The sequence below is a fragment of the Haliotis rubra genome, unplaced genomic scaffold (assembly GCF_003918875.1).
Source record: "Haliotis rubra isolate DU_JTF1 unplaced genomic scaffold, ASM391887v1 Scf52, whole genome shotgun sequence".
NCBI classification, from domain to species: domain Eukaryota; kingdom Metazoa; phylum Mollusca; class Gastropoda; order Lepetellida; family Haliotidae; genus Haliotis; species Haliotis rubra.
The window spans coordinates 2529123-2556200 of NW_025767213.1; the positions used below are offsets into that span (position 1 = coordinate 2529123).

The window sequence follows — 27078 nt, forward strand, 5'->3', positions numbered from 1 at the left end:
AACAATTGAGGCCATGAAAAAGATGAATGTCATTAGGAGTCTAATTTTAAAAAGAATTCACTGAAAACCGCCAAACGCCAAACCCCGCGAATATAGTCCGTATATATTGAAAGCCTGGAGACAGGTTTAATGTGCTTGCAGAAATGACGGATACACTTCAATCTGAACACAAAACCAAACTGTGTAATATGGGATAATGAAAACTAAATATTTTAGTTTTTACATAACCTTTAAAACATGTACAGCGATCCTGGTTTAACAATTCAAATTGTCTGTCACTGGCTGTTTGATCCCTAAACACTTCAATATTATTCAACACACCAGAGAACTCTAAGCTAATATTTGCACTGCCATACTCTCCAGCAGATATTGTAATGACGTCCCCTGGTATATCCCCAAAGTATTCCATTTACACCGACTCCACTCATTACTGTAACGAAGTAGTCTCATGGTAGTCCGCTATATTTATGAGCCTATAAATGTTGAAATTCTTAATGCGGCATCTATATAACTCACGCAAGGGACGCTGTTCAACGATGAGACATTATTTGCACTCTTTCTCGTCACAAACGACTAATTAAGCCGGGAATGTGCACGTAAATAAATTTATTGCAAAGACCAATGGCTACTCAATTCAGTCGCCATAACTCACGTGATGCGATAGCGTCCAATGGCCATGTGCGTCATGAGTTATACGTCTAGAGTTCGTCACTGGAGAAATAACGGTGGTCGCGTGGCCGATATATTGTCCAGATCGGCTTAACGTCGATATTAGCGTTCCTCGGTTTAATGATAGGCGGCGATTAAGCCCGCCGTTATGTCTACAGCGTCAACAAACATTCATACATAGTAATTAGCGGGTGGTTTTGTGTACATTTACAGTAGTAAGTGTAGATAGTTTCAGGGATAATTACGGGATTCATATGCATCTGATATTCTATAATGAGATGTTTTTGGTGTCAATACTTTTATACTTGTCCAATGTCAGTGCGAGTACTCGTGACACAGCTTGCTGGATCCTCTCGGTTTATTCCGCTACTTATATTATACCTCGGGCAGTTCAGGACAGATAAATGGATAAGTTAGCCGTAACTCCGGGCTTCCCTCCCACATCAACCTGTCACGCCTTGATAACCCTGGAATACTGCTAAAGCTCCGTTAAACTTACTGGTGATGTACTTTCGTCATTTTAACATCAATTCACGAATTACAGGTATTCCTTAATCCGGATAACGAGGAAGCGTTTCACATAAACCAAAGTCCATTTTGGTGATAATATGTAGAAACATGTTTGCTTGTGACAAAAGGAGACAAGTGATATAATATTTGACGTCATTAACGATGGCGTCATCATTATTTGTGATGATGCACGGAGATGACGCATCTTTGCCCAGAAACGTATCGTAAACAATCTAACATCCCATAATGTCCACCTGTTAGCCAATCAGCATCAAGCACAAAATGTATTTCGCTATAAGAATGACTGGTCATGCTGACTCATTACCGTGTGTGAAAGACGCATTATGTCGGAAAGCGCTCGTTAAATCTCAAAATCGTCATCATCATGACTCATTTGTCCCTATGGAGGCGGTGCTGTAGCCTAGTGGTTAAAGCGTTCACCCATCACCACGTGTTCGATTCCCCACATGGGTACAATGTGTGGAGCCCTTTTCGGGTCGGGTTAAACCCGATTCCTCACGGTGCCCCTGTGGGCACTACGTGGCATGGTGCTGCAAGAGGTGTCAACTCCTCTATCACAATCAGAACAAAGCAAACAAAGCCAGAAAAATATACAAGGAACAGAAATGTGAATATCTGTGGTTGAAAGGTTTGCATCGTTAGATTAGTGTCAGTCCAAACATGTATTAATTGAAGTTTGTAATTTAAATCTCGGAATGTACGTAATTGTAAAACTTTGATCATGAGGCTGTCGTGTTGCGCGAACGTTATATTCCCGTAATTACGTAAAACCATTAAACGCCAACATAGACGCGTGGAAACAATTATTTTCCAATCAATATTTTGTTTCCAATTTCAGAAAATAAATACGTAGAGGGGATCGTATTCAACATAATTGAAATGTCAATTTAGTGTTGTGCATGTTTAATTTCAAAACTCACGAAATGAACGTTATCTCAGCTAGTGTTGATGTCTGTTTGCAAATTAAGATTGATTGATATAGGCACCAGATCTAAGTGTCAATAACACTGATCCGCTGTCTGCTTGGAAATGAGATCGGTAGTGTAAACTGCTTCAGTAAACACAGTTGACCATCGTATACACACAGACACTCCTCAGTAACATCCCAAGACAGACGTGGGTCAGGGAAATAGGAAAAGCAGGAATGGAGTAGAAACGACTGAAGAGAAATCGGACGCTTGTATACACACACTAGCCATGGCAGACAAGAAGACCAAAGGAAGAATTTTTAAAATTGTTCTCGCAATCTGTTGATGTATAAGTAAACAGCTGAGATCCAAGCCAGAGAATAATCGATGATTATTTGATTGATTGATTATTTATTGTTTAACGCCGCACGCAGCAATATTCCAGATATATGGCGGCGGTCTGTAAATAATTAAGTCTGGATCAGACAGTCCAGTGATCAACATCATGAGCATCGATCTGCGCAATTCGTCGAAACATTTCCATTGGGCTTAAAACGCAAAAGAGTTTGGTTAATTGGTTTAACTCAGAGCGACATTAACGTTTCATGAGGTAAAATATCCGGCTCTTTGGTGTAAGCTTTTAAAGGTACAGATTGTCCTTAGTTTATGAAAGAATTAACCTAGTTGTCAACAAATGATGAGTCCTTGTGTCAGATTTCAGGCCAGTCTGGTTGATGCGTCTCAGTAGTCTGACGATGGTCTGCACTCTACAGTCGTATGTTCTGGCAAGATGGCTGTTCTGGACTGTCCTCGTTCTGCTGCTGATAATCTTGGCATGTCCGTGGTCTTTAACAGGGATACCACTAACAATGTCAGTCGACTGTGTTTTATACTGTTGGTGCATAACATGCGATCGCAATTTAACAAAATCATGAATTTCATGATTTTCCACGCTCAGCACTGTACTGTGGTGCTTTAGAAACATGTACACAGTGTTTGTTACTTGGAAATCGCAATCAAAGCACTTGTCAAAATATCTACTTTAGGTTTGTTTTGCATTGTGTTGTTGTTGTTTTTAAAAATAATCCCCAAGTACCAGTTTCTTTTCAAAAATTATCCCAAAGCACCAAATGTGTACTTTCTTTTAAACATCAGTTTATATTGAAATTAGAAGTGCAGTCATAGTCACGGGTAGTTAAATAACTGTTATATTTCTCAGTGTGATGCTGGTCAATGATTGATAATAATTCTCTCGTACAGGAAAAGAAAGTATGTATGAAATTTTATTCATTTTATTGAAACACCTTTATTGAATTTCAAGTGTTAAGATCCTGAACGCAGGGGCGCGAGGCAAAGAGCGCGATTAATTAGGCCTGTTAGGTTCATGTGGGGTGTAATTTAATCTTCACGGCGTATGTTCCATTGGAACCGACTAAGAACGATCGGATGGTTATAATTACAATGTGACCCCCATCAACCATCTGTTTCCGGGTGGTTGGCCAGCCTATGGTAAAATCAATGCTTCGCAAAACCTGAGAGCCAGGTTTAGTTCACCACATGGATACAAACCAATTGGCCTGAAGGCCTCTCCTGGTGTCCCCTGCTATGATATGGCTTGAGTAAAGATAAACGTGGCGTTAACCTATTTTATGTTATTGATATGGATGGCCCAGACACAGTTATTTACAGTCCGACGCCATATTACTGTATATTGCCGACTGCGGCATTAAACAACAGTCATGCACACAACCACTCACTCTACGATCAATGCAATCTGACATCGTCCTCGAGGAATGGATAAACAATGGAGCATCGAATGACGAAATATTCCCTATCAAATACTTTCATCTCTCACTTGGCAAAGCAAATGATAGACATTTCCACAAAAATCTATTTTATTTCGTTTGTTAGTGCACGAACTGTTAATCTCAATGTCTAAGCACAGTTTTGTGGTACATCCTGACTGGCCCTTCATACACAAGAACATTCGGCACGGAGCGAGGACTGTTTATCTTCTCGTGGAGATGAAACCGACACACCCTGAAGGTTTATTACGATTATCTCCGAGACTATAAACTGCATGTAAACATGAATGATATAGCTGTCTTATCGTATTAAAGATAATCAGAAACATAAGCCCAATCGCTCGTCTTCAAGGGCCCGTTCAGATGGAACATGTTTGTGTATGACATGCTTACTGTATGTCTCGCTAATCTCCCATGATGTCATACACGGCTAACTGTTCATTCATATAGCCTCGTCCAGGGATGAAAGGTATCTATCTGGTACGAAACTCTCACAAATGTAACGAAATATTTGAAAAATGTCACTGGAAATATGCAGCAGTTGGCCATGGGTTAAAGATGATTGAGATATGATGTTAAAACACTGAGAATAGTATATTGGGAGGATTATCATAAAAAATATTGGAGAGATATCATGTTAACACACTTTGAAAAGGTCATGTTTATGATTGTTTGAAAGATTATATAATTCTAGGATCTTTGAAATGTTGCAATGAAGAACGGTTGAAGTGTTAAATTAAAGAAACACCTGAAAGGTAAAAGTGAAAAACATTGGGAGGTTTACATTCGAGAACATTTAAAAGGTGTATTAAGAATGTGTGAAACATTAAACATTAAGCTGTTAAAGAGTATTGATAGTGTTATGATAAAGCATAGAGCGATGACGAACACCTGGAAGATTATGTGTTGAGTACTGATGACATGTACGTTGTTACTGATGATAAAGCATAGAGCGATGACGAACACTTGGAAGATTATGTGTTGAGTACTGATGACATGTACGTTGTTACTGATGATAAAGCATAGAGCGATGACGAACACCTGGAAGATTATGTGTTGAGTACTGATGACATGTACGTTGTTACTGATGATAAAGCACAGAGCGATGACGAACACTTGGAAGATTATGTGTTGAGTACTGATGACATGTACGTTGTTACTGATGATAAAGCACAGAGCGATGACGAACACTTGGAAGATTATGTGTTGAGTACTGATGACATGTACGTTGTTACTGATGATAAAGCATAGAGCGATGACGAACACCTGGAAGATTATGTGTTGAGTACTGATGACATGTACGTTGTTACTGATGATAAAGCATAGAGCGATGACGAACACCTGGAAGATTATGTGTTGATTGATTACTGATGACATGTACGTTGTTACTGATGATAAAGCACTGAGCGAAAGATGACGAACACCTGGAAGATTATGTGTTGAGTACTGATGACATGTACGTTGTTACTGATGATAAAGCACAGAGCGATGACGAACACTTGGAAGATTATGTGTTGAGTACTGATGACATGTACGTTGTTACTGATGATAAAGCATAGAGCGATGACGAACACTTGGAAGATTATGTGTTGAGTACTGATGACATGTACGTTGTTACTGATGATAAAGCACAGAGCGATGACGAACACTTGGAAGATTATGTGTTGAGTACTGATGACATGTACGTTGTTACTGATGATAAAGCACAGAGCGATGACGAACACGTGGAAGATTATGTGTTGAGTACTGATGACATGTACGTTGTTACTGATGATAAAGCATAGAGCGATGACGAACACTTGGAAGATTATGTGTTGAGTACTGATGACATGTACGTTGTTACTGATGATAAAGCATAGAGCGATGACGAACACCTGGAAGATTATGTGTTGAGTACTGATGACATGTACGTTGTTACTGATGATAAAGCACAGAGCGATGACGAACACTTGGAAGATTATGTGTTGAGTACTGATGACATGTACGTTGTTACTGATGATAAAGCACAGAGCGATGACGAACACTTGGAAGATTATGTGTTGAGTACTGATGACATGTACGTTGTTACTGATGATAAAGCACAGAGCGATGACGAACACTTGGAAGATTATGTGTTGAGTACTGATGACATGTACGTTGTTACTGATGATAAAGCACAGAGCGATGACGAACACTTGGAAGATTATGTGTTGAGTACTGATGACATGTACGTTGTTACTGATGATAAAGCACAGAGCGATGACGAACACTTGGAAGATTATGTGTTGAGTACTGATGACATGTACGTTGTTACTGATGATAAAGCACAGAGCGATGACGAACACTTGGAGGATTATGTGTTGAGTACTGCATAGAGCGATGACGAACACTTGGAAGATTATGTGTTGTACTTGAGTACTGATGATGACATGTACGTTGTTACTGATGATACGTTGTTACAGAGATAAAGCATAGATGACGAACACTTGGAAGATTATGTGTTGAGTACTGATGACATGTACGTTGTTACTGATGATAAAGCACAGAGCGATGACGAACACTTGGAAGATTATGTGTTGAGTACTGATGACATGTACGTTGTTACTGATAATAAAGCACACAGAGCGATGACGAACACCTGGAAGATTATGTGTTGAGTACTGATCACATGTACGTTGTTACTGATGATAAAGCACAGAGCGATGACGAACACTTGGAAGATTATGTGTGTTGTTAGATACTGATGACATGTACTGTTGTTACTGATGATAAAGCACAGAGCGATGACGAACACTTGGAAGCGATGACGAACACTTGGAGGATTATGTGTTGAGTACTGATGACATGTACGTTGTTACTGATGATAAAGCACAGAGCGATGACGAACACTTGGAAGATTATGTGTTGAGTACTGATGACATGTACGTTGTTACTGATGATAAAGCACAGAGCGATGACGAACACTTGGAAGATTATGTGTTGAGTACTGATGACATGTACGTTGTTACTGATGATAAAGCACAGAGCGATGACGAACACTTAAAGCAGAAAGATGACGAACACTTGGAAGATTATGTGTTGAGTACTGATGACATGTACGTTGTTACTGATGATAAAGCACAGAGCGATGACGAACACTTGGAAGATTATGTGTTGAGTACTGATGACATGTACGTTGTTACTGAGGATAAAGCACAGAAAGATGACGAACACTTGGAAGATTATGTGTTGAGTACTGATGACATGTACGTTGTTACTGATGATAAAGCACAGAGCGATGACGAACACTTGGAGGATTATGTGTTGAGTACTGATGACATGTACGTTGTTACCGATGATAAAGTTTTGTAAATGAATATTACGGATATTGTTAATATGAATGAATATAAGTGTTCTATAAAACATAAATAAAGTAGATCGTACTTGATGTCTATTGCATTCCTTTGATGAGTGGTTTTGCCTCATATCAGCTTCAGATAGGAACAACCATTTCAAAATTATAAAATACTTTTTGTAGCAAATAATAAATAGAAATTTGCTAACAAAATACATATTTGTTCAATAGATGTTGTGTTCACCGTCTATCATCCAGTGTTGACTTCCATGCCCTGACGATAAACACTCTGGACCCATTTACCAACGTTGTCTCGTTCTGTTTCTTGTTTCTTGTTTAACGCCGCACTGGATGAGGTGTGTGCGTAGTGGTGGATCAGTACGTCCAGGTCCAGCTTGAGATTTGAACTGATGATTTGTTTGGTTGGGTTTGTTGTTTTACACCAGCTATATGGTGGCGGTATGTAAATAATCGAGGCTGGACCAGACAGTCCAGTGATCAACAGCATGAGCATTGATCTACGCAATTGGGATACGATGACATGTGCCAACCAAATCAGCGAGCTTGACGATCCCGTTAGTCGCCTCTTACGACAAGCATGGGTTACTGAAGATCAATTTAACCCGGATCTACACTGGCTGCTTCTTCTGAGTGCGGTTGGAAGGACACGACAAATACACTGTCATGATTATACACCTATATCACCGTACTATTGGTCGTCTCACCCAAAATGCCTTTCGCCCAAGCCCAGAACTTTCTTTGTGATAAGAGAATTAGAGCTGGTGACATCACTTCCGAGTGTTCCGAATGGCTCCAGGAATGTGGATAGCAGAAACTCGATGTGATACACTGGCTTACAAAGGGAGGTTAAAAATGACTGGTTCCACCTTTCAGTACAAACATTATTCTTGGAGCAGTGCTCGAAATAAGTACTCAGTTGTTAATTAAAACGGTGATGGGTCTCTAAATCAAAGGGACATTGAGTATTTAAAACCATGTACAGAATGATTACGTTTTATATTTTATTCAGTTTCTCCAAGTCGTAGAATCTCAGAAAAAGACAGAGCTCCCGACAGCGGCAGCTGGCAAATGGAATCGCACACCTGGCTACACACGATATGGAGTTAAATATTCTCAACGCTGCAAGAAGTTGTTTCATTGCGGATCCGGCTCAGTATGTTTACACCCAACAAGCTGTTTCGTATCGAGTAATTCGGGTTCAAGGTGACATGTAAAGATGGGAAACCTCGAGGGCATTATCAAAATATTTATCCATTGATGATAACGGGTTTTTGCCAGGCGATTGTAGCACGATGTACGGGCTTGCTTTCAACACGCGTTTATATACACGTCGTGTAAACGCTGCTGGGAACTCCAACACATCCGCCATTCAATTAGCGAAATGCATCTCGGACGTATTCACAGGCCATGTTTGTTGTACGTATAAAACTGGATAGCCTTTTCGAGTGTTGCGGCTTTGATTTCATGTAACAAAGATACAAATGGTGGAAAATTAAACTTTTTCACTTTTAATTTGATTCTAAAGTCCTTGTGAATCATGACATGGTAAAACACCTGGAACTTTTCTTCTTTTGGTATTAACGCCCAACGCCCAACCCGTAGGTTGGATACTCTAGAGGTGGAGTATATTCTTTTCTTTACTTAAGACGAAAGATGATGATTCCAGCAATTAGCTTAATAAAGGTGACACCAAGGGAATCGATATCATTTTCACCGCTATTTTGCCCTTTTCGCCCAGTAGATTCTGTCTCTCATTGGATAATCGAGACTGGTGGATCTCAAACGTTGACGTCATATGAACATTGGAGACGCATAGTGTAAACACTCGCTCATGCAAGCGTGGATACGGCCACACAAAATAATGAACAATCAGCTCCTGATGACTGAACGCGTAGATATATACACGTAACGAGTCGACAACAAAAACACAGTGGAAGACATGCACTGGAATCCCTCACTAAACAGCAGTTTTGAATGTGTGGAGTCGACGTGTCGCATTGACAAATACACGTATTCCGCGGCAATCCCATGTTGAGAGGAAATGGACTCGTCCGCTGCACGTGCAACACATGTTGTCCCCAAATAGTATGTTCGCGCTGACAGGACTTCAGTTCATTGTATGGCAACGTTGAATTTTGCCCACGGAAACTGCACACTCTTTCACCATTTTGACATTCCTCATAAAGTCAAGAATTTAAGGAACTTCTTTACTTTGATGGACACGACGTTTCGGAGTATTTTATGTACCAGATGAAGGAGTAAGAATGATGATTGTTGATGATGTTGATGATGATTTAATACCCGTAAAGGTCCGGGTTAGAATATTGGCCTTCACTAGTAACTCATGTTGTTGATAACTGGATTGTCTGGTCCAGACTCGATTATTTACAGACCACCGCCATATAGCTGGAATATTGCTGAGTGCGGCGTAAAACTAAACTCACTCACTCACTGATGATGATTTTAACGGGGGTGACCCATTTTGTTCTGGGGAGAGGGAATGTCCACAATTTTGTACACATGTACCAGGGGGGTCAGCAATTTTGTACATAAAAATATGAAAATGTTATGCTTAAAAATTAGGGGGGTGATTTTGTACGTGACATGCAGGGGGGGGGCACTTAAAATTAGGGAGGGGGTCATTCACATTATACATGCTTCTCCTTGAAAAATATCATCATCATCATCATCATCATCATCATCATGTCTCACTCTCTCTCTCTCTCTCTCACTCACTCACACACACACACACACACACACACACACACACACACACACACACACACACACACACACACACACACACACACACACCAGGCATAAATTATGAATGGTCCCTAATGTTTATCACTTCTAAATGCCGTTCAAAGACTTTTGACATTCCTCCTTTAAGTTCACAGCAGAAGTAATGTTGAAACTCCGAAGACGCTGAAACCGTACTGATTTCACGTGGTGTTTACCTGCAAAGTTTCCAAGTCCATAGGCATCGTCTGCTGGTGAATAAGACACATATCTGAAATATCCCACAGATTATTTTCAGGCAGGTATACTTTCACCCGTCCAAGTGCCATTGCGCCGACTGCCGGTATATATTCTTCTTCCATAACTTGATTCTGATTGTTTATGTAACCACGGGAGACAACACGAGGGGAAATCCGACAGCGTTGGAAAATACTTTCCTGCCCCGTCCATGAAAAACAAGACCCATGTGGCTCCAGGCACTGACAGGCGGTGCTGAAACATGCAAGTCCTGCTTGAAATATACACGGCGCCAAGTGACATCGATAACAATGTCACTCAAAACGGGAGCGTCAAACGCCCATGTCCAAATATTACATAAATCGATGGATTAAATATAACAGCTGCTGCCCGTGTGTATAAATATTTCAATGACTAAGCTTAATATATTTTTACCTGAATCTTGTTGATCGTGTTTTCAAAGGAGCTTTGACCAATACAAAGTACATGGATTCTTGTTTGTGGTATATTTAATGCTTATGCACCTATGTGTGTGCGCGCGCGTGTGTGTACGTGAGGGCATGTGTGTGAATATATCATTAATTAGATTATTCTATGGTTTGATGTGATCGGGTCGAAGTGACACTGACAATCAATAAGCTCCCAACAGTATCTCCTTTTTATACCTGCTTTCATTGCTACAATGATAATAGCCGTAAAGAACATGTCGATAATGCTAAATAAAGGAATAGACACGCCGCCATCTTGGCGTATGCAGCTGTCACAGCTGATAACGTGTCGCTTTTTGCGGCTTAAACATCGATACTAAAACAAAACTGGTCCTCATTCATGGAAATGCCTTCAAAGAAATACGCAACCAGATGATATTATTAAAAGAAAACCAAACGAGATAGACAGTTACAGATTCCACATGTGTCCTTCGAGATAAACCTGTCTCCGACAGATCTAACTAAAAAAAGGGAACCTATTTCAAATATAGATCGCGTTTGCTGAAATTCACACACTAATCGTAGGTCAACAAAATGGTGGAGTGACAGATATAACATGTTTGCTATGATATGCGTGTGGACCGGTGTGCAGATGATCAGCCTAATGGGGTTGTTTTCATCCACTTTAAGCAGATTAGCTACTGTCCTTATCAGATCTAGATATAGAGGGATTGATGTTGAAAGTAGGGACTACAACGGAGAAACAGCCTTGTTAAGAGGTATGGAAAACACATTTACTAACAATGATGAAATAGACATGTAACACATGATATGGACCATCCACACGTAGATGAAAATGACACGTATTACACGATTCGTATAGAATAAAAATATATGCTTTGGGACAAAGAAATAAACAAGGACGGAAGTAATAGGTACAAGAAAACACATACTATATGATAAACGCATAGATTATAAACGTACACTACATTATAAACAAATAACACGTTTCTACTGATTTGTGACAAGGTGAGGTACTGCAAGATTTGGAACCATCACGTACAACAAAACTGTGTGTTCGTATGTCTATGTGCGTTTATGTGTGTCTATATGTGTGTTTATGTGTGTCTATGTGCGTTTACGTGTGTCTATATGTGTGTTTATGTGTGTCTATGTGCGTTTATGTGTGTCTATGTCCGTTTATGTGTGTCTATGTGCGTTTATGTATGTCTATGTGCGTTTATGTGTGTCTGTGTGTGTTTATATGTGTCTATGTGCGTTTATGTGTGTCTATATGTGTGTTTATGTGTGTCTATGTGCGTTTATGTGTATCTATGTGCGTTTAAGTGTGTTAATGTGTGTCTATGTGCGTTTATGTGCGTCTATGTGTGTCTATGTGTGTTTATGTGTGTCTATGTGCGTTTATGTGTGTCTATGTGCGTTTATGTGTGTTAATGTGTGTCTATGTGCGTTTATGTGTATCTATGTGCGTTTAAGTGTGTTAATGTGTGTCTATGTGCGTTTATGTGCGTCTATGTGTGTCTATGTGTGTTTATGTGTGTCTATGTGCGTTTATGTGTGTCTATGTGCGTTTATGTGTGTTAATGTGTGTCTATGTGCGTTTATGTGTGTCTATGTGCGTTTATGTGTGTTTATGTGCGTTTATGTGTCTCTATATGTGCGTTTATGTGTGTCTATGTGTGTTTATGTGTGTTTATGTGTGTTTATGTGTGTTTATGTGTGTCTATGTGCGTTTATGTGTGTCTATATGTGTGTTTATGTGTGTCTATGTGCGTTTATGTGTGTCCATATGTGTGTTTATGTGTGTCTATGTGTGTTTATGTGTGTCATTATGTGTGTTTATGTGTTTATGTCTATGTGCGTTTATGTGTCTATGTGCGTTTATGTGTCTATGTGCGTTTATGTGTCTATGTGCGTTTATGTGTGTCTATGTGCGTTTATGTGTCTATGTGCGTTTATGTGTGTCTATACTGCAGGTACTATCTTACAGTAAATGACCGTGGTAAATCACTGTGGCATGGTTGCCAAGGTTGAAACGATTACATTATAAATATCAGTTACTTTCTCAAGGGTACATTGCTGTAAAAAGTGCAGTACAGTGTAATGTAACGGTACATTTGATGACAGGGATTTGCAGTATGCAATAACGCGAGGCGTGTACTGCTGTAATACTTACAGCCATGAAACAGTGGGGAGTGTTCTTTACCTGACCTCCAGCGTGTGAATGACATACTTCCAAGGTTAACCAGTACTTGACATAAAAGTACAGCAGTTTCCACCATATAATGAATTCACCAGCAAACACTATTTCAGGTTAGAGAAAATGTTTTGAAAAGGTCGTTCAGCTAAGATGTACTGGGTAACAGTTCGAGGGAAGAGCGGTGCCAAATTCTGCGTGAGTGAGTGAGGTTTTCTCTGCTTTTAGCGACATTGAAACATATTATTACCCGGGGACACCTGGTATGAACTTCATACATTACACAACCATATGAGTAATCGAACCCGTGTTTCCGATTTGTCTGAATGCACATCAACCGCTTGTCTACCCGCCACCGAATGATAAATAGTCAACGTGTCCCCCGTGATTTTGTCAAATCCAATCCTCAAGTGTGTACTTACTTTTGCCATTCAGTTACTCGCCAACCTATATGTAAATATTATATCGTGTACATTCATACGAAGCTGGTCATTTAACTGACCATTGTAATGTACATGTGTTGCCTACCGACTGTCCGTGACTGTATAGCTAGTGTTGGTCGTACACGCATGTTGTAGGAGAATAAACTTAACATTTAGTCAGGATAATATCGGTTTAATGATGACAATAACATTTATTCATTCGAAGGCAGAAACGAAAGTGTTTCGCGCTGCACTACATCCCTTCTCATTCCTGTTTATGGCTGTTCCCTATGGCTGTTTTATCGTGGTCCGACTTGATGGCCTTCCTGGGATCTTCTCCGATAATTATATTTATAGCAGTTACCCTGTTACGAATGCCCTTTAGTTTGATTTTTCCATATCGAATAAACTGCACATAAATAAATGAAAACAGGCCTGTCAATATGATCTGCTACTTCAAATCAATATTCGGATCGTGCTCTGTCAGTCTTCAGAAGCATGTCCATGCAGCTTATCGTTACATGATTGAAAACCTGTAAATCTGAAGATAAACATCACTTCCAGATAAACCAATCAGTTCCAACAGAACAAGCTGTATCTCATCACAACCAGTCCCTCCTATCCGCGGACACATCCATCCATTGCATTATACACCAGTTTTCAGGAGTGCTTTATTTAATAAAGTATAATCACACATGTCCGTTATCTTAACGGTAACTAACATTACAGCTGAATCAAGCTGCGCCGTTTTCATGTTATATTGAATTGTGTACATTTATCGGTGGGGGTTTACAAGTTACTCGAAGGCACCGCTTCACGCCATTTTAAAATCCAATTTCTCACTGAATTATATGTTCCACACACCCATCGCTTACATTGTCACTTTAGATGCAACGTGAGAGGACACAAAAAAAGAAACCCAAGCCTGATTTCGTGGTTTTACGATGTGGCTGTACAGAGCTGAAATGTACATGAAATGTACAAGAAACAGACAGTCATCAACTGGGAAAGAAATGAGCCGTGGGTGATCTAGTAACCAAGCACACTGCTCGTTATAACATAGTCAATATGATTAATATAACACGCTGAAATAGACAAAAATGCACAACCCTGAAATCAAGAACACCTGCAGAATTGTCAGGTTGACTTAGAATCTGAAGGATGATACTGAATATTATCTCGCTGCTACTGTAGACATACCAATTGAGATTGTCAATTTCTTATAGGGATTATTAATGTCCGTGTTAGTGTAGCCCCGACCAGTAATTCACATGTCTGGCTCAGACAGAGCACTGTGACATATCAGCACTGAGCTTGCCTAGTCGTATACTTGCTTCCTGCACGGATCTGAAACCTGATCAGGAATCACTTTTTTAGATTTATTTATTCTATCATTCTGCAGATTATCGATTTGCTAATTTACGAAATATGAATCTTTAATCGGGCTATAATCGGGTGTATTCTGAGCGAAACTATAAATATCAAAGGAAAATTATGCCGAATGTCACAGTATCAAATGAACAAATTGGAAAAAGGTAAATTGCTTTGTAATAAGGATCTGAAATGTCATGTAATTATTATTCATTGAACCTGGTTTTTAACACTGAGAATGACGAGACATGGTGGACGAACCCGACTGAATGTGAGGTGGTTTCAGGGGCTTTCGCCAGTATTCTGGACGTTTCACGGTTTCTCATAGAACAGACATTCACCCATGTGCGGAATCGAACCCGGTCGGTCGGAATAAATAGCAAGCCCTTAGATATGACAGACGGGCAGCTCAACTTCTGAAAGAAAATACATATTGAAGAATAAATATTTCATAGGGGTAAGCATTGAAATTTTAATGAAAACTAAGTAGATTGTAAATATGAAAAAATGTTATTATCTGCATTGAATGGGATACATGATGTAAGTAGAAAACAGTTTCATTAAGTTACAGGGGGTTGTATACTTCAAGTTAAGGGATGGCTGGACGAGTTGAGCTAAAATTACGTATAATATCCAGCATGGTAAATGTCCTGGACCTTGGTTACCTGCACGTCTTTCTACACATCCATACCTGTTCATTTACATGTATCCATATTCAAACATGTTTATGAATATTCGTGTTTATTCATTGATATTCCCATGTGCTGATGTACCAAGCCGATTGGCGGATCAGCCAATCAGTGTATACTTCGTTGTTACGGTCTCCCGACATCACAACCAATACACGTCTTGTTGTTGTTTATCTGATCTTTTACGCCGCAGCTACTCGACGGCGGTTTGTAAACAATCTGGACTAGTGATTGACATCATGAGCATCGGTCTACAAGTTGGGATACGACAGCATCCATGAACTACTTCAGCGAGCATGACCACCCGATCCCGTTAGTCGCCTCTTACGACAAGCATGGGATGCTAAAGACCAGTCCTAACATGGATATTCATCCGGATCATGTGTGTGTACGTACCAAAGATCGCATTGCACCGTTAGTTCCATCTCTCACTTAAAGACAGGGAAAAGTAGCATTGGCTTAGAGGCCTTGAGGATGGTCCAGTGCTCCGGTACTGCTCCCCACACTTGTCCAGATTTGTATTGTGTCCTATCAGCTGCATGGCCCTGTCCACGAGTTACCTTGTGGTACATTCCGCGAAGTACCTGGTACGAATTGGTCTTAATCAACACATAATTGTCGCAAGAGGCGACTGATAGGATCGGACGGTCATGATTGCTGACCTGGTTGATGTATGTCATTTAACTGCGAAGATGGACACGTTTTTGTTTCGTTTTCTTTGTTTTATTATATTTATGGTTTCCCCTCTTCCCATGACAAAGGTGTTACCAGACCAATGTCGACCTTTGCCGAAATTGGCTCGAAGTTCATGGCTCGATCGTCGACCACCAATGGCCATTACGAATTATGTTCCTTCTACGTCCCTCCTATTTGCCAGTCAGATTCCATACTATTTCCACCAGTTTCTTAAAATAAAAGGTCAGCTCAGTTAAAATGATTAGGTCGATAATTAAGATATATGTTGTAATACAATCTATCCCACCTTGGGGCGTCTATCAACTTACTTGAACACCATATGATTAAAAACATTAAAAGGTTTGAAAAATATTTGTCTCAACCAAGTTGAAAGTACCAATGTCTTGCAAATGCTGCGATCGTCCGAAATCTGCGCGGTACGATTGGACTATGCATAGGCTGGTTAGTCAAGCCACAACTCCAAAATCCCAGCCTTCAAGGCTGGAAACTGGACTTTCTGGCCAGTTACATCCCTTGGATTCTGTTCCACCATTTGTCAGCTGTTGGATATGGGTGCTGCAGTGAATACGATGTTAGGGAACTTTTAACAGATTATAGTAATAATTAATACGACGGGAGATACACATTTCCATATTGCAAATCGAACCCTCGGGCTTCGCGTGACAAGCGAACACTTTAACCTCTGTGCTATACTTGTGTGTGGAATACGGCTGGAAGCGGCGGTGAAACATGCTAATGATCAGGCGCTAGATTTTCGAAGCTCTCTTAGCGCTAAGATAATCGAATTAATGTTAATGTATGGGACTTACAACTATCTTAGCGCTAAGAGAGCTTCGAAAATCTAGCCCCTGATCTGATATCCATTGACGTGGTGCACGTGTATGCGTCGGGTGTATGCGAGTGTCATTGTCAGTCACTGTTTGTGCTTGCATGTGTGTGCACGTTTATGAATGTTGTTGCACGTCAGGTAAACCTCAAATGTGAATGCACGGCAAAATGGTTTTGTTATTTTCACGTGCAATGCATGGTCACAGACAATTTCCATAATACGGACAACATGGGATTGACATTGTTGGGCTGATATGGGTGGTAGTATTGATTAGTAAAAGCGACAATATTCATTTCTGCTACTCATGCACAGTTTGACAGTTCAAGTCCGTCACGGCATGCACGTGCAGTGAGAGGACGGTAGAGGGGAGGATTTCCTTTATTCCCTGAAACCGGACCTACTGATATCAGAGAGGGGAAAAGTTAGAGGAGTCAGATTTGTTGTTTTACGTATCCCATAGGAATATTCCAGCTATATCCAAGGTCTGTGAGCTAATCGAGTTCCAGGTAGATAATCTGCTCGAGTTCCAGGTAGATAATCTGCTCGAGTTCCAGGTAGATAATCTGGTGCAGTTCCAGGTAGATAGTTTGGCCGAGTTCCAGATAGATAATCTTATCAAGTTCCTGGTAGATGACCTGGATGAAGATGTTGTGACCAACATCCAGTGACGTTTGGTACAACAACGTGATGAACCACGTTACTGAGTCTGACCACCCGATCTGGTCAGTGCTGGGCGGTATCCTAGGCCCCTCTGTATGGAGTTAGACTCTTAGACTCTTGGAGCATCTGACCAATAGGAGAACAGGGCCAGGCTATAGAAGATTGTACGGAGAGGTCACGGCCGATGGTGGATGTACGAGGAGTGTTTTCTTTATAAGCCGGGAATCGACACAACCGGTATTCGTCTACGGGTATGATAATAAAGAACACAATATATAGGAAGATACTGAGTCAGTGAGATAGTCTTTGCAACACTGTACAACTTCCAGACTTTGTTCTACCATAGAGGCCACAGGTTAGCGCTGCTTCAAGCAGATTTAGCTATAATCGCCTCGTAAGCGGGGTTGGGGATGTTCTTTTCTTTAAGAACAGTCACGATATTGCTAAGGAAATTATCTCGAACATCTGTATCTCAACATGTGTGCAACGTATCATCCCCTAAGTCTGTAAACTGTTTCCAAATGCGTGATGTCACCCGCAGAGGGAGATAAACGTAACTGCAAAACGATATATCCTCTACGTCTCTCACCCGGGCTGTTCTCTGGCACTCGACATAACGGGCACTTATTTCTGACCCCTGTTGACCTTTTGTTAAAATATATTAGATATTGCTACCATGTAAAAACACCTGCTCCAAATGCACAACGTCACGTGTGCAGCGTGTATGAAATACACACCAGCTATCTAACGACCTGCACGTGAAAAACATGCACATGGATCCAGGCGGGGCGTGTCTTTACGGAAGTATCGACAGGTGACGGGTCTGTGTGGGGGAAACGATACATTGAACTACATACGTACAGCAATTCAACAGCCAGACTAGACAGAACCCAGTCTTTCCCTGCCCACGCTTGAAGTATGTCTGGAGGGTGGGGGTTGGGGAGGGTCGGCAGTTACATGGGACGGGATAAGGATGGGTTGGGGGTGAGGGTTAGAGTATCAAGGGATTCATCAACGAGGGCTACAAAAGTCACGATCGTGAATTGGAAGCAGGCGTTTTGCCCAATAGATTTATATAAACAAGAGATGGGTCAGCATCTGGGATCATCCTGTAGGTTATTTTATCACCTGGTAGCAATTACGTTTTGGAATCCCGTGTGTTCGTGATGGGGCAAATATGTGTACCTAACATTACGTACTGCTTGGGAAGCTTTTAGTGTCAGTTTTCTCGCATCATTGGGATATCCGATAGTTTATCTCCCACATAATGAACTGCTCATCTTCGTTGATTTAAGCACTTTAATGTTAAGAGCTACTTTAGAATTTGAATTTAGAAAAAGAAGAGAGAGTTTCATGTCCTTGATAAAACAACACTTAAACCACCTGATTTTGATTATATGTAGTTTCGTGTCATAAACGCAGTATAGGGGAAATTTTAAAAATCTATATTATCCTAATTCCATGGTTAACAGCTGTCTAATACTTCATTTACGGACAAAAATGCGAACACTTCAACTTTATACTCCTAAGTCAACACCAAGGCAGTTCTCTAACATAGCATCTCAATTATATAAAAGCAATTCGAAATTAAATTGTCATTTAATCCCGCTATCTGCTAAAGCTTTGCTTTGAAGTATGCTGTTTTCTAGCGAACCTGAACAGGAAATAGCAACAATTATCTCCATTCCAACCAAGGGTTAATTTGGCTTTGTCGGTAGCCTACAAGATATTAATATAGATACGACAATCTATTTAATATGGGTCCTTCTACTCAAACACGTTCGGACTAGATAGGAATGGATAGTTGGTGATGAACTCCAGATAACAGGAACTACACTCCGTCAAGTCCATTCCAAAGTCAGCATGGGACGATCTAACGTCATACCTGACCCAGTTGTAGATTTCCTCTCGGGACGCGTCCGGAATTGTAATTATCTGTGCGAGTTTGAACCTAATCGACTAGATATCATAACTGACAAGCAAGTTCAAAGACCAGACAAGTATTATGGCATATTTACTTGACCGAACCTGAGGAAAAGTTGTTTGCTTAACACAAAATAGCTAGCGTTGAATGCTCAAACACATTCCAGACTTACCATGACGAACGTTAGTCAGTTTTCATATGAAACTTCGCTTTGCCTAGATCTTTAACAGGAGTTTACTGATTTGTCACCCACCAGACCAAATGTGTTTGCGTTAACTGTAAAATGTTTAAACTGACATATTTTTCTGAGTAAGAATGTGATGTGTCACGGCGAGTGACTTTTGTAGAGTCTGGCTGCATTAGCAGGGAATCTTGCCATCGAGGTGCGTTAACACACAGCCAGATCTCACATTGTAACCATCTGATTACCATTCTAGCGGGAGATTACAGTTTTTAAAGAAATACTCAACAAACAATGTTGTTAAGAATCAACATACTGGCTATTTTATTTCATGTATACTATATTCTTTGTAGTAGTAATAGTAATAGTAGTAGTAGTAGTAGTAGTAGTAGTAGTAGTAGTAGTAGTAGTAGTAGTAGTAGTAGTAGAGGAAGAAGAAGCCGTCGCTTTTATACTATTTATACAACGTGTGTTGTTTCATATTATAATTGTTGTGAAATGTCAAGTCAACTGATCCGTCTATAAACGTCTTTCTCTATCGACGAAGATAATATTATTCCATTCTTGTTGAAATGTCAAAGGCTTTTAACAGTTACCTGAAATCGTGAAACCGGTAATACAGTCAGAAATCCAAATATATTCACAATTATATATTTCTTTCTTCTCAACGACTGTAATTTCCTTTTCCACTCCACGTTTTTGTTGAATGTACTGATCAGCAAATAATTTAATTTAAAGATGCGTCTTGGCAGCGTGCATGCCAATTTTTAATATGAGGTTCGAGAAGGGTATTTACCGCCAAAGTGCACGTGCGGAACTTCGACAGGTGAAGTTGTTATCCTGACAACTAACTTTAGACCACACGCCAAAGAAAATCCCTAGTGGATAATTGCTATAAAAACCGATTGCATAGCTCAACAAAATAGTTCCAAAATCTGGAAGCTTTAGTGGCCCGTCACCAGTAATACACTTTCCACGCTTTAGGGGTTTTAAGACCAGATCATTCTTTCAACATGTTTCCTGGAATCTACTGAATGTAAACAGTTGTAAAAAAAGTACTACCGCCCAAATGATGTTTCCTCACTCGCGCCTGGCCCTTTGAGCAGCCACGGCTAATAAAGTAGAACATTTGATCGTACTATGAGGCATAACGATTCGCACCAACTTCAATTATGGCTTTTGCCAAACGTGTAAAAAAGGGGCGATAATTCACATTCACCTGTTTATTTCACCTGCCAGCGTTTATACAACGTCACTTTGTTCATAAATATTCTAATTGTATGAAACAGGTATGTAGACATATAATTATAGGTTGAAGACAGAGATTGTTAGCGAATGTTATATTATTATTTTCAAGGGTGTTTTTTTATTCACTCTTGACTACAATACTAAAAGACCTCTTTGATTGGCATTCTAGAAGTTGGGTAGATGAAGAATGAGGACTATTTTCATGGATATTTTTAATGTCGTTGTCAAGTAAGTGGAACATGAGTCTTACCACTTGCTTGACAACGACATTAGAATCTATGTCGAAAAGTCGCCTATACAGAATAAAGAAGTTGTATATCCATAAAAATAGTCCCCATTCTTCACAATACTAAAGTGAGTGAGTTTAATTTTACGCCGCACTCAGCAATATTCCAGCTATATGGCGGCGGTCTGTAAATAATCGAGTCAGGACCAGACAATCCAGTGATCAAGCGCATGAGCATCGACCTGCGCAATTGGGAACCGATGACATGTGTCAACTAAGCCAGCGAGCCTGACCACCTGATCCCGTTAGTCGCCTCTTACGACAAGCATGGGTTACTGAAGGTTCATTCTCACCCCGACCTTCACGGGCACACAATACTAAAAGACGCACAAACGTATCGTCGTGTTGATAACGACGTTGTGGTAGAAGCAGTCGTAGCATGTGTAGTTGATGTTGCTATTGTGTAAGTTGTTATCGTAAGGATGTACAAAGAACTATGACACCCAACCGCTGGTGCAGCATTATATACACATGTTGGATTTAACAGTTGTTTTATGAAACCGACCCATGACATTGTGGTTCCCTGTACAGTACCGTTTGATAACGGTATTCCATGTAAGAGAAACAAAGCAGTGAGTTATGTACCAGTTTGGGAATCCAACGAGGCCTTCAGCTACTGCGATACCTCTCCTTCGCCTCTGTGGAGGGAGAACAGGTTGCATGGTGCAGTTCCCCCTATAGTTTCGTCACGATCATGAATCTTGTCAAAGTCAGGGTGGCGTCCTTTGACACTTAGACTAACATCTAGGCTCTGAAATGAACATATTTTACAGAAAACAGTTCCTAAATCATTTTCATAAAATATAATAAAAAGGAGCAAAGAGACTTTCTTCATTTTCAGAAACTGTGGTAATCTAGACAAGCACATATTCTCTAGACTTGCATAGTCTGACTGACTGAGTTTAGTTTTACACCGATTTTAGCAATGACTTATTTGATTGGCAGAAGTTGGGTAGATGAAGGATGAGGACTATTTTTATGGATATACAACTTCTTTATTCTGTATAGGCGACGTTTCGACATAGATTCTAATGTCATTGTCAAGCAATATTCCAGCAACATCACGGCGGGGGACACCATAAATGGGCTTCATACATTGTGCCCATGTGGGGAATCGAACCCGGGTCTTCGGCGTGACGAGCCAACGCTGTAACCACTAGGCTACCCCACCGCCCTCTAGACTAGCATAGGATTCAATGGGTATGTTTGTTTCAGCATGACAGGATTAAAAGATGGCATGGTAGTTTGTTAAACAGACTTTCCTCTACTTCATGACAATGTCTGAAATTATGGTGACCAGTTGGTATGGGCAAATAAACAGTTTTCATGCTAATTACGACGAAATGTTGATGTATATCTATTAGGCATTTCATCTCCCCTCTCATCCACGTCATCAACCATAGTTGCTGAAGTGACAGGCTCTGTACGCCGTGACGTAACAGAAGGTCTGTATATGGTAGTGCAATACATGCGCAGGCGAACCAGGATTCGAACCTATGCCACTAGGTTTCTGGCAAACCTAAGAGTCAGTGAAGCATAGGGGAATTTGAAAGGGATGACATATTTATTCATAATAATAATTATTATTCTGTCTAAATGGGGGCTGAGCAGAGTTGACATCTATATTCTTACTGTGAATTCATTGACTGGTCAATCACCAGTTTTGATTTTCTTGTTTCTACCAAATATTGCCCTCGGTGACATTGCTAATTAAATGAATCTGCAGTTGCAAACAGGAGCTATTTTATCGATAGTTATACATTCATCAGTTCAAATTGCAAACTGGACCACGGAAGCTATACCCACGCACTCCGCACTTCGCTCAAGGCACTGCGCACTCCACACACGCCTCATCACTCACATTTACCCTTTCCCTTCTTCACAGTACACCGCCACCCATCTTCCCAGTACACCGCCATCCCTCTTCCCACGACACCGCCACCCCTCTTCCCACGACACCGCCACCCATCTTCCCAGTACACCGCCACCCATCTTCCCAGTACACCGCCACCCCTCTTCCCACGACACCGCCACCCCTCTTCCCACTACACCGCAACCCCTCTTCCCAGTACACCGCCACCCATCTTCCCAGTACACCGTCACCCCTCTTCCCACGACACCGTCACCCCTCTTCCCAGTACACCGTCACCCCTCTTCCCACTACACCGCCACCCCTCTTCCCACTACACCGCCAACCCCTCTTCCCACTACACCGCCAACCCCTCTTCCCAGCACACCGCCACCCCTCTTCCCAGTACACCGCCACCCCTCTTCCCACTACACCGCCACCCCTCTTCCCACTACACCGCCACTTCTTCCTCCTCCGCCACGCCCCTCTTCCCTACACCGCCATCCCTCTTCCCACTACACCGCCACCCTCTTCCCACTACACCGCCACCCCTCTTCCCACTACACCGCCACCCTCTCTTCCCGTACACCGCCACCCTCTTCCCAGCACACCGCCACCCCTCTTCCCACAACACCGCCACCCTCTTCCCACTACACCGCCACCCCTCTTCCCACTACACACCGCCACCCTCTTCCCACTACACCACAACCCTCTTCCCTACAACGCCACCCTTCTTCCCACTACAGTACACGCCACCCCTCTTCCCAGTACACCGCCAACCCTTTTCCGCTACACCGCCAGCCCTCTTCCCACGACACCGCCACCCTCCTCCCACTACACCGCCACCCCTCTTCCCACTACACCGCCACCCCTCTTCCCAGTACACCGCCAACCCTCTTCCCGCGAAACCGCCACCCTCCTCCCACAACACCGCCACCCCTCCTCCCACTACACCGCCACCCCTCCTCCCACAACACCGCCACCCCTCTGCCCAGTACACCGCCACCCCCTCTTCCCAGTACACCGCCACCCCTCCTCCCACTACACCGCCACCCCTCCTCCCACAACACTGCCACCCTCTGCCCAGTACACCGCCACCCCTCTTCCCACTACACCGCCACCCTCCTCCCACTACCCCACCACCCCTCTTCCCACAGTACACCACCACCCCTCTTCCCAGTACACCCCACCCCTCTTCCCCTTCACACCGCCACCCCTCTTCCCACTACACCCGGCCCTCTTCCCAGTACACCGCCACCCCTCTGCCCAGTACACCGCCACCCCTCTTCCCACTACACCGCCACCCCCTCCTCCCACTACACACCCACCCCTCTTCCCAGTACACCGCCACCCCTCTTCCCAGTACACCGCCACCCCTCTTCCCAGTACACCGCCACCCCTCCTCCCACGACACCGCCACCCCTCTTCCCAGTACACCGCCACCCCTCTTCCCACTACACCACCACCCCTCCTCCCACCCCTCTTCCCTAACTCTTCCCTAACTCTTCTAAATTTGATCATACGTCGCAAAGTAATATTCACTCACTCACAAATTCTTGCATTAATCGACGGTATTTACTCAGTATCATATTCTTTCCGGGAGAGAATTTGGATCCAAAGGTGGATGTTCGCATGGTAACAACAAGGTTCCCTAAATACCCACTAAAACCCGATACGTAAACATCTTTCCACCAGGCGATCAACAGTTATCTGCCCTTAAGCTTACTCTCCAGGAATGGGGTACAGAACATTTCATCCCTGCTGCCCTTCGCTCATCGCCTGCAGCTAACGCACAGTGAAGTCATTGCCTCGTCTTTGTTGTAGCAACAGTAACTCAACATTTCCACAAACTACCATAATTCCGAAACGCGAGTAGACATACTTCAAAGGACAAAGCGTACGCATGTTGCAGCCGGCCGCGCTGGCTTCTCAGCGAGCGCCCAGAAACTGCCGCGCCACTGCGCATTGCACCAAAGCACACCGGAACATGCCTTGCACGTGCTGCTCGTGCTGTGCACCTTTTAGCCTGACGCTAACGGGATCATCGAGGTGGAACATGTTTATTGGTATTACATATTTTCTGAGTGGAAGGAGCTGATTGCCAAGTAAATATTGATTGATATGTACTCAGTCTGTTAGACAAGATAATTGTTACATTGACTAAGACTTTATGCTTACCTGTGCAGAAATGTGTACCTATTTGAGCGGATGAGATTTAGTGTATGTATGTCGGCACGCATGTGGTTTACATTGCTGTGGTGTCGGCAAGGTGAAGTGAGGTTGTTTGTACAGATACATTTTATTCAATGAATGAACGCACGTTACGTTTCTCAATTAAGTTGCGAATACAACCCGGCATAGGCGGGTCCAGAGTGGGGTGCAGGGATGTGCAACAAAGTTATTTAACAAAGTGATAGTCCCGGCAAGATACCAGACTGGTTCATTGTGTCCCAGTAGCGTATATTGATGCTCATTGTGTCAATCACTCGTCTCCACTCTGTTATTTACCGACCACTGTAATATAGTGGAGATAATGCTGAGTGCTGCCTTAAAAACCAAACAAACGATGTGATTGAAAAGAGTTATGTTTTTTTCTAAATTGATTTTACATAATTAAATCGCAGACTTAACCTTAAACTGAAAAAGAGTGAGTGAGTGAGTTTAGTTTTACGCCGCACTCAGCAATATTCCAGTTATATGGCGGCGGTCTGTAAATAATCGAGTCTGGACCAGACAATCCAGTGATCAAGCGCATGAGCATCGATCTGCGCAATTGGGAAGCGATGACATGTGTCAACCAAGCCAGCCAGCCAGCCTGACCACCCGATCCCGTTAGTCGCCTCTTACGACAAGCGTGAGTTACTGAAGGCTCATTCTAACCCGACCTTCACGGGTTAAACTGAAAAAGAGATATTCTGGTGTGATAAAACATGAACTGAACTCACCATTTCTCCTTATATTATTATCAACAAAGGTATTTCAGATATTTACTTCGTACGACATGGTATAACCTATCTTTGTTATTGTGATAAACATGTCATCATTATAATGCCCTTAATGCTTGCATTTGTTAATTAGTATTTGAGGGATTTCCTCGATTCCCGGTATTCTTTACCTTAACACACCCTCCGACGAGTTCTCGTTGAAATACCCTCCTGCTTGCCGGATTTGACATATACACCTGCATATACCGTACGACCCTAGCTTTGCGAAACTATAAATAGTATGTGGAATATGGAATCCGTACTGTTTGAGAGTGTGCTATCAAATTAGATTTTGATTGAAAGGTTGTTTGGTCTAATGACTACACACGTAGACAATAGGCTTCCTTTCTCATCTCCATACATTGTAGTGCCCGTGTGTCTGCATTGTACGTCATAGGCTTCATTTCTGCTGATCTGAAAGTCCGTCTACAATATTTTAGGACGTCCATCTGTGTTGTTCTGACGGCCTACTTGCTTTATTCTTGAGGGGGTCATCTGCTTGGTCTCAAGTTCTGTCTGCAATATATTGGAGGTTGTCCATCTGCTCAGAAGGTCTTTCTGCAGCAGAAACATATTGATATGGGAGAATGTTCATATTTTGGTTTAGCAGAAGCCCTCTTGATATTGAGAAGGAGAATCCGTTGCGTCTGTTCATATGTTGATTTGGCAGAAGCCCTTTAGTTATGGAAGGAAGTTTGACATTGGAGAAGCCCGGCTGATAACGGTGGATGCGCGGGGCATGCGATACTGGTAAAGCCTATTCAGACCAATAATTAAAGCATCTTATTTGCTTAGAAGAAGCATATAAGAAAGTTCACGGTTGCGAGATTTAATTTCTTGTTTGCCGAATAGCACCAAACTACCACGGACTGATCACGGAAAAATTAATGTCTCTACAGAGTTAACTTACAATCTATACAATTTGTTTTCACGTGTCTATAACATACACCATTATCCCGTACTCATGCATATCATCCCATCTCACCAATCTCACTGCCAAAACAACAAATGTCTATAGCATACACCATTATCCCGTACTCATGTATATCATCCCATCTCACCAATCT

At 41.8% G+C, this 27078-nt stretch overlaps 1 protein-coding gene across 1 annotated transcript; it reads left to right on the top strand.

The window, feature by feature from the left end:
• Positions 1 to 6736: 6736 nt before the first annotated feature.
• LOC124292568 (proline-rich extensin-like protein EPR1) lies at positions 6737 to 26765 on the top strand. The gene is made up of 4 exons (XM_046729707.1): positions 6737 to 7212; positions 17340 to 17543; positions 23064 to 24558; positions 26682 to 26765. The coding sequence occupies exons 1-4, from the start codon at positions 6737 to 6739 to the stop codon at positions 26763 to 26765; spliced, it is 2259 nt and encodes a 752-aa protein (XP_046585663.1).
• Positions 26766 to 27078: the final 313 nt, after the last annotated feature.

Excerpts from the sequence above, each read along its gene's own strand:
- LOC124292568 (XM_046729707.1), top strand. The coding sequence starts at position 6,737 with ATGTACGTTGTTACTGATGATAAAGCACAGAGCGATGACGAACACTTG. Across the intron at positions 17,544-23,063 it reads GATGTTGTGACCAACATCCA|TACACCGCCACCCATCTTCC; the intron begins GTGACGTTTGGT and ends CCTTCTTCACAG. Across the intron at positions 24,559-26,681 it reads ATTTGATCATACGTCGCAAA|AAGCCCTTTAGTTATGGAAG; the intron begins GTAATATTCACT and ends TTGATTTGGCAG.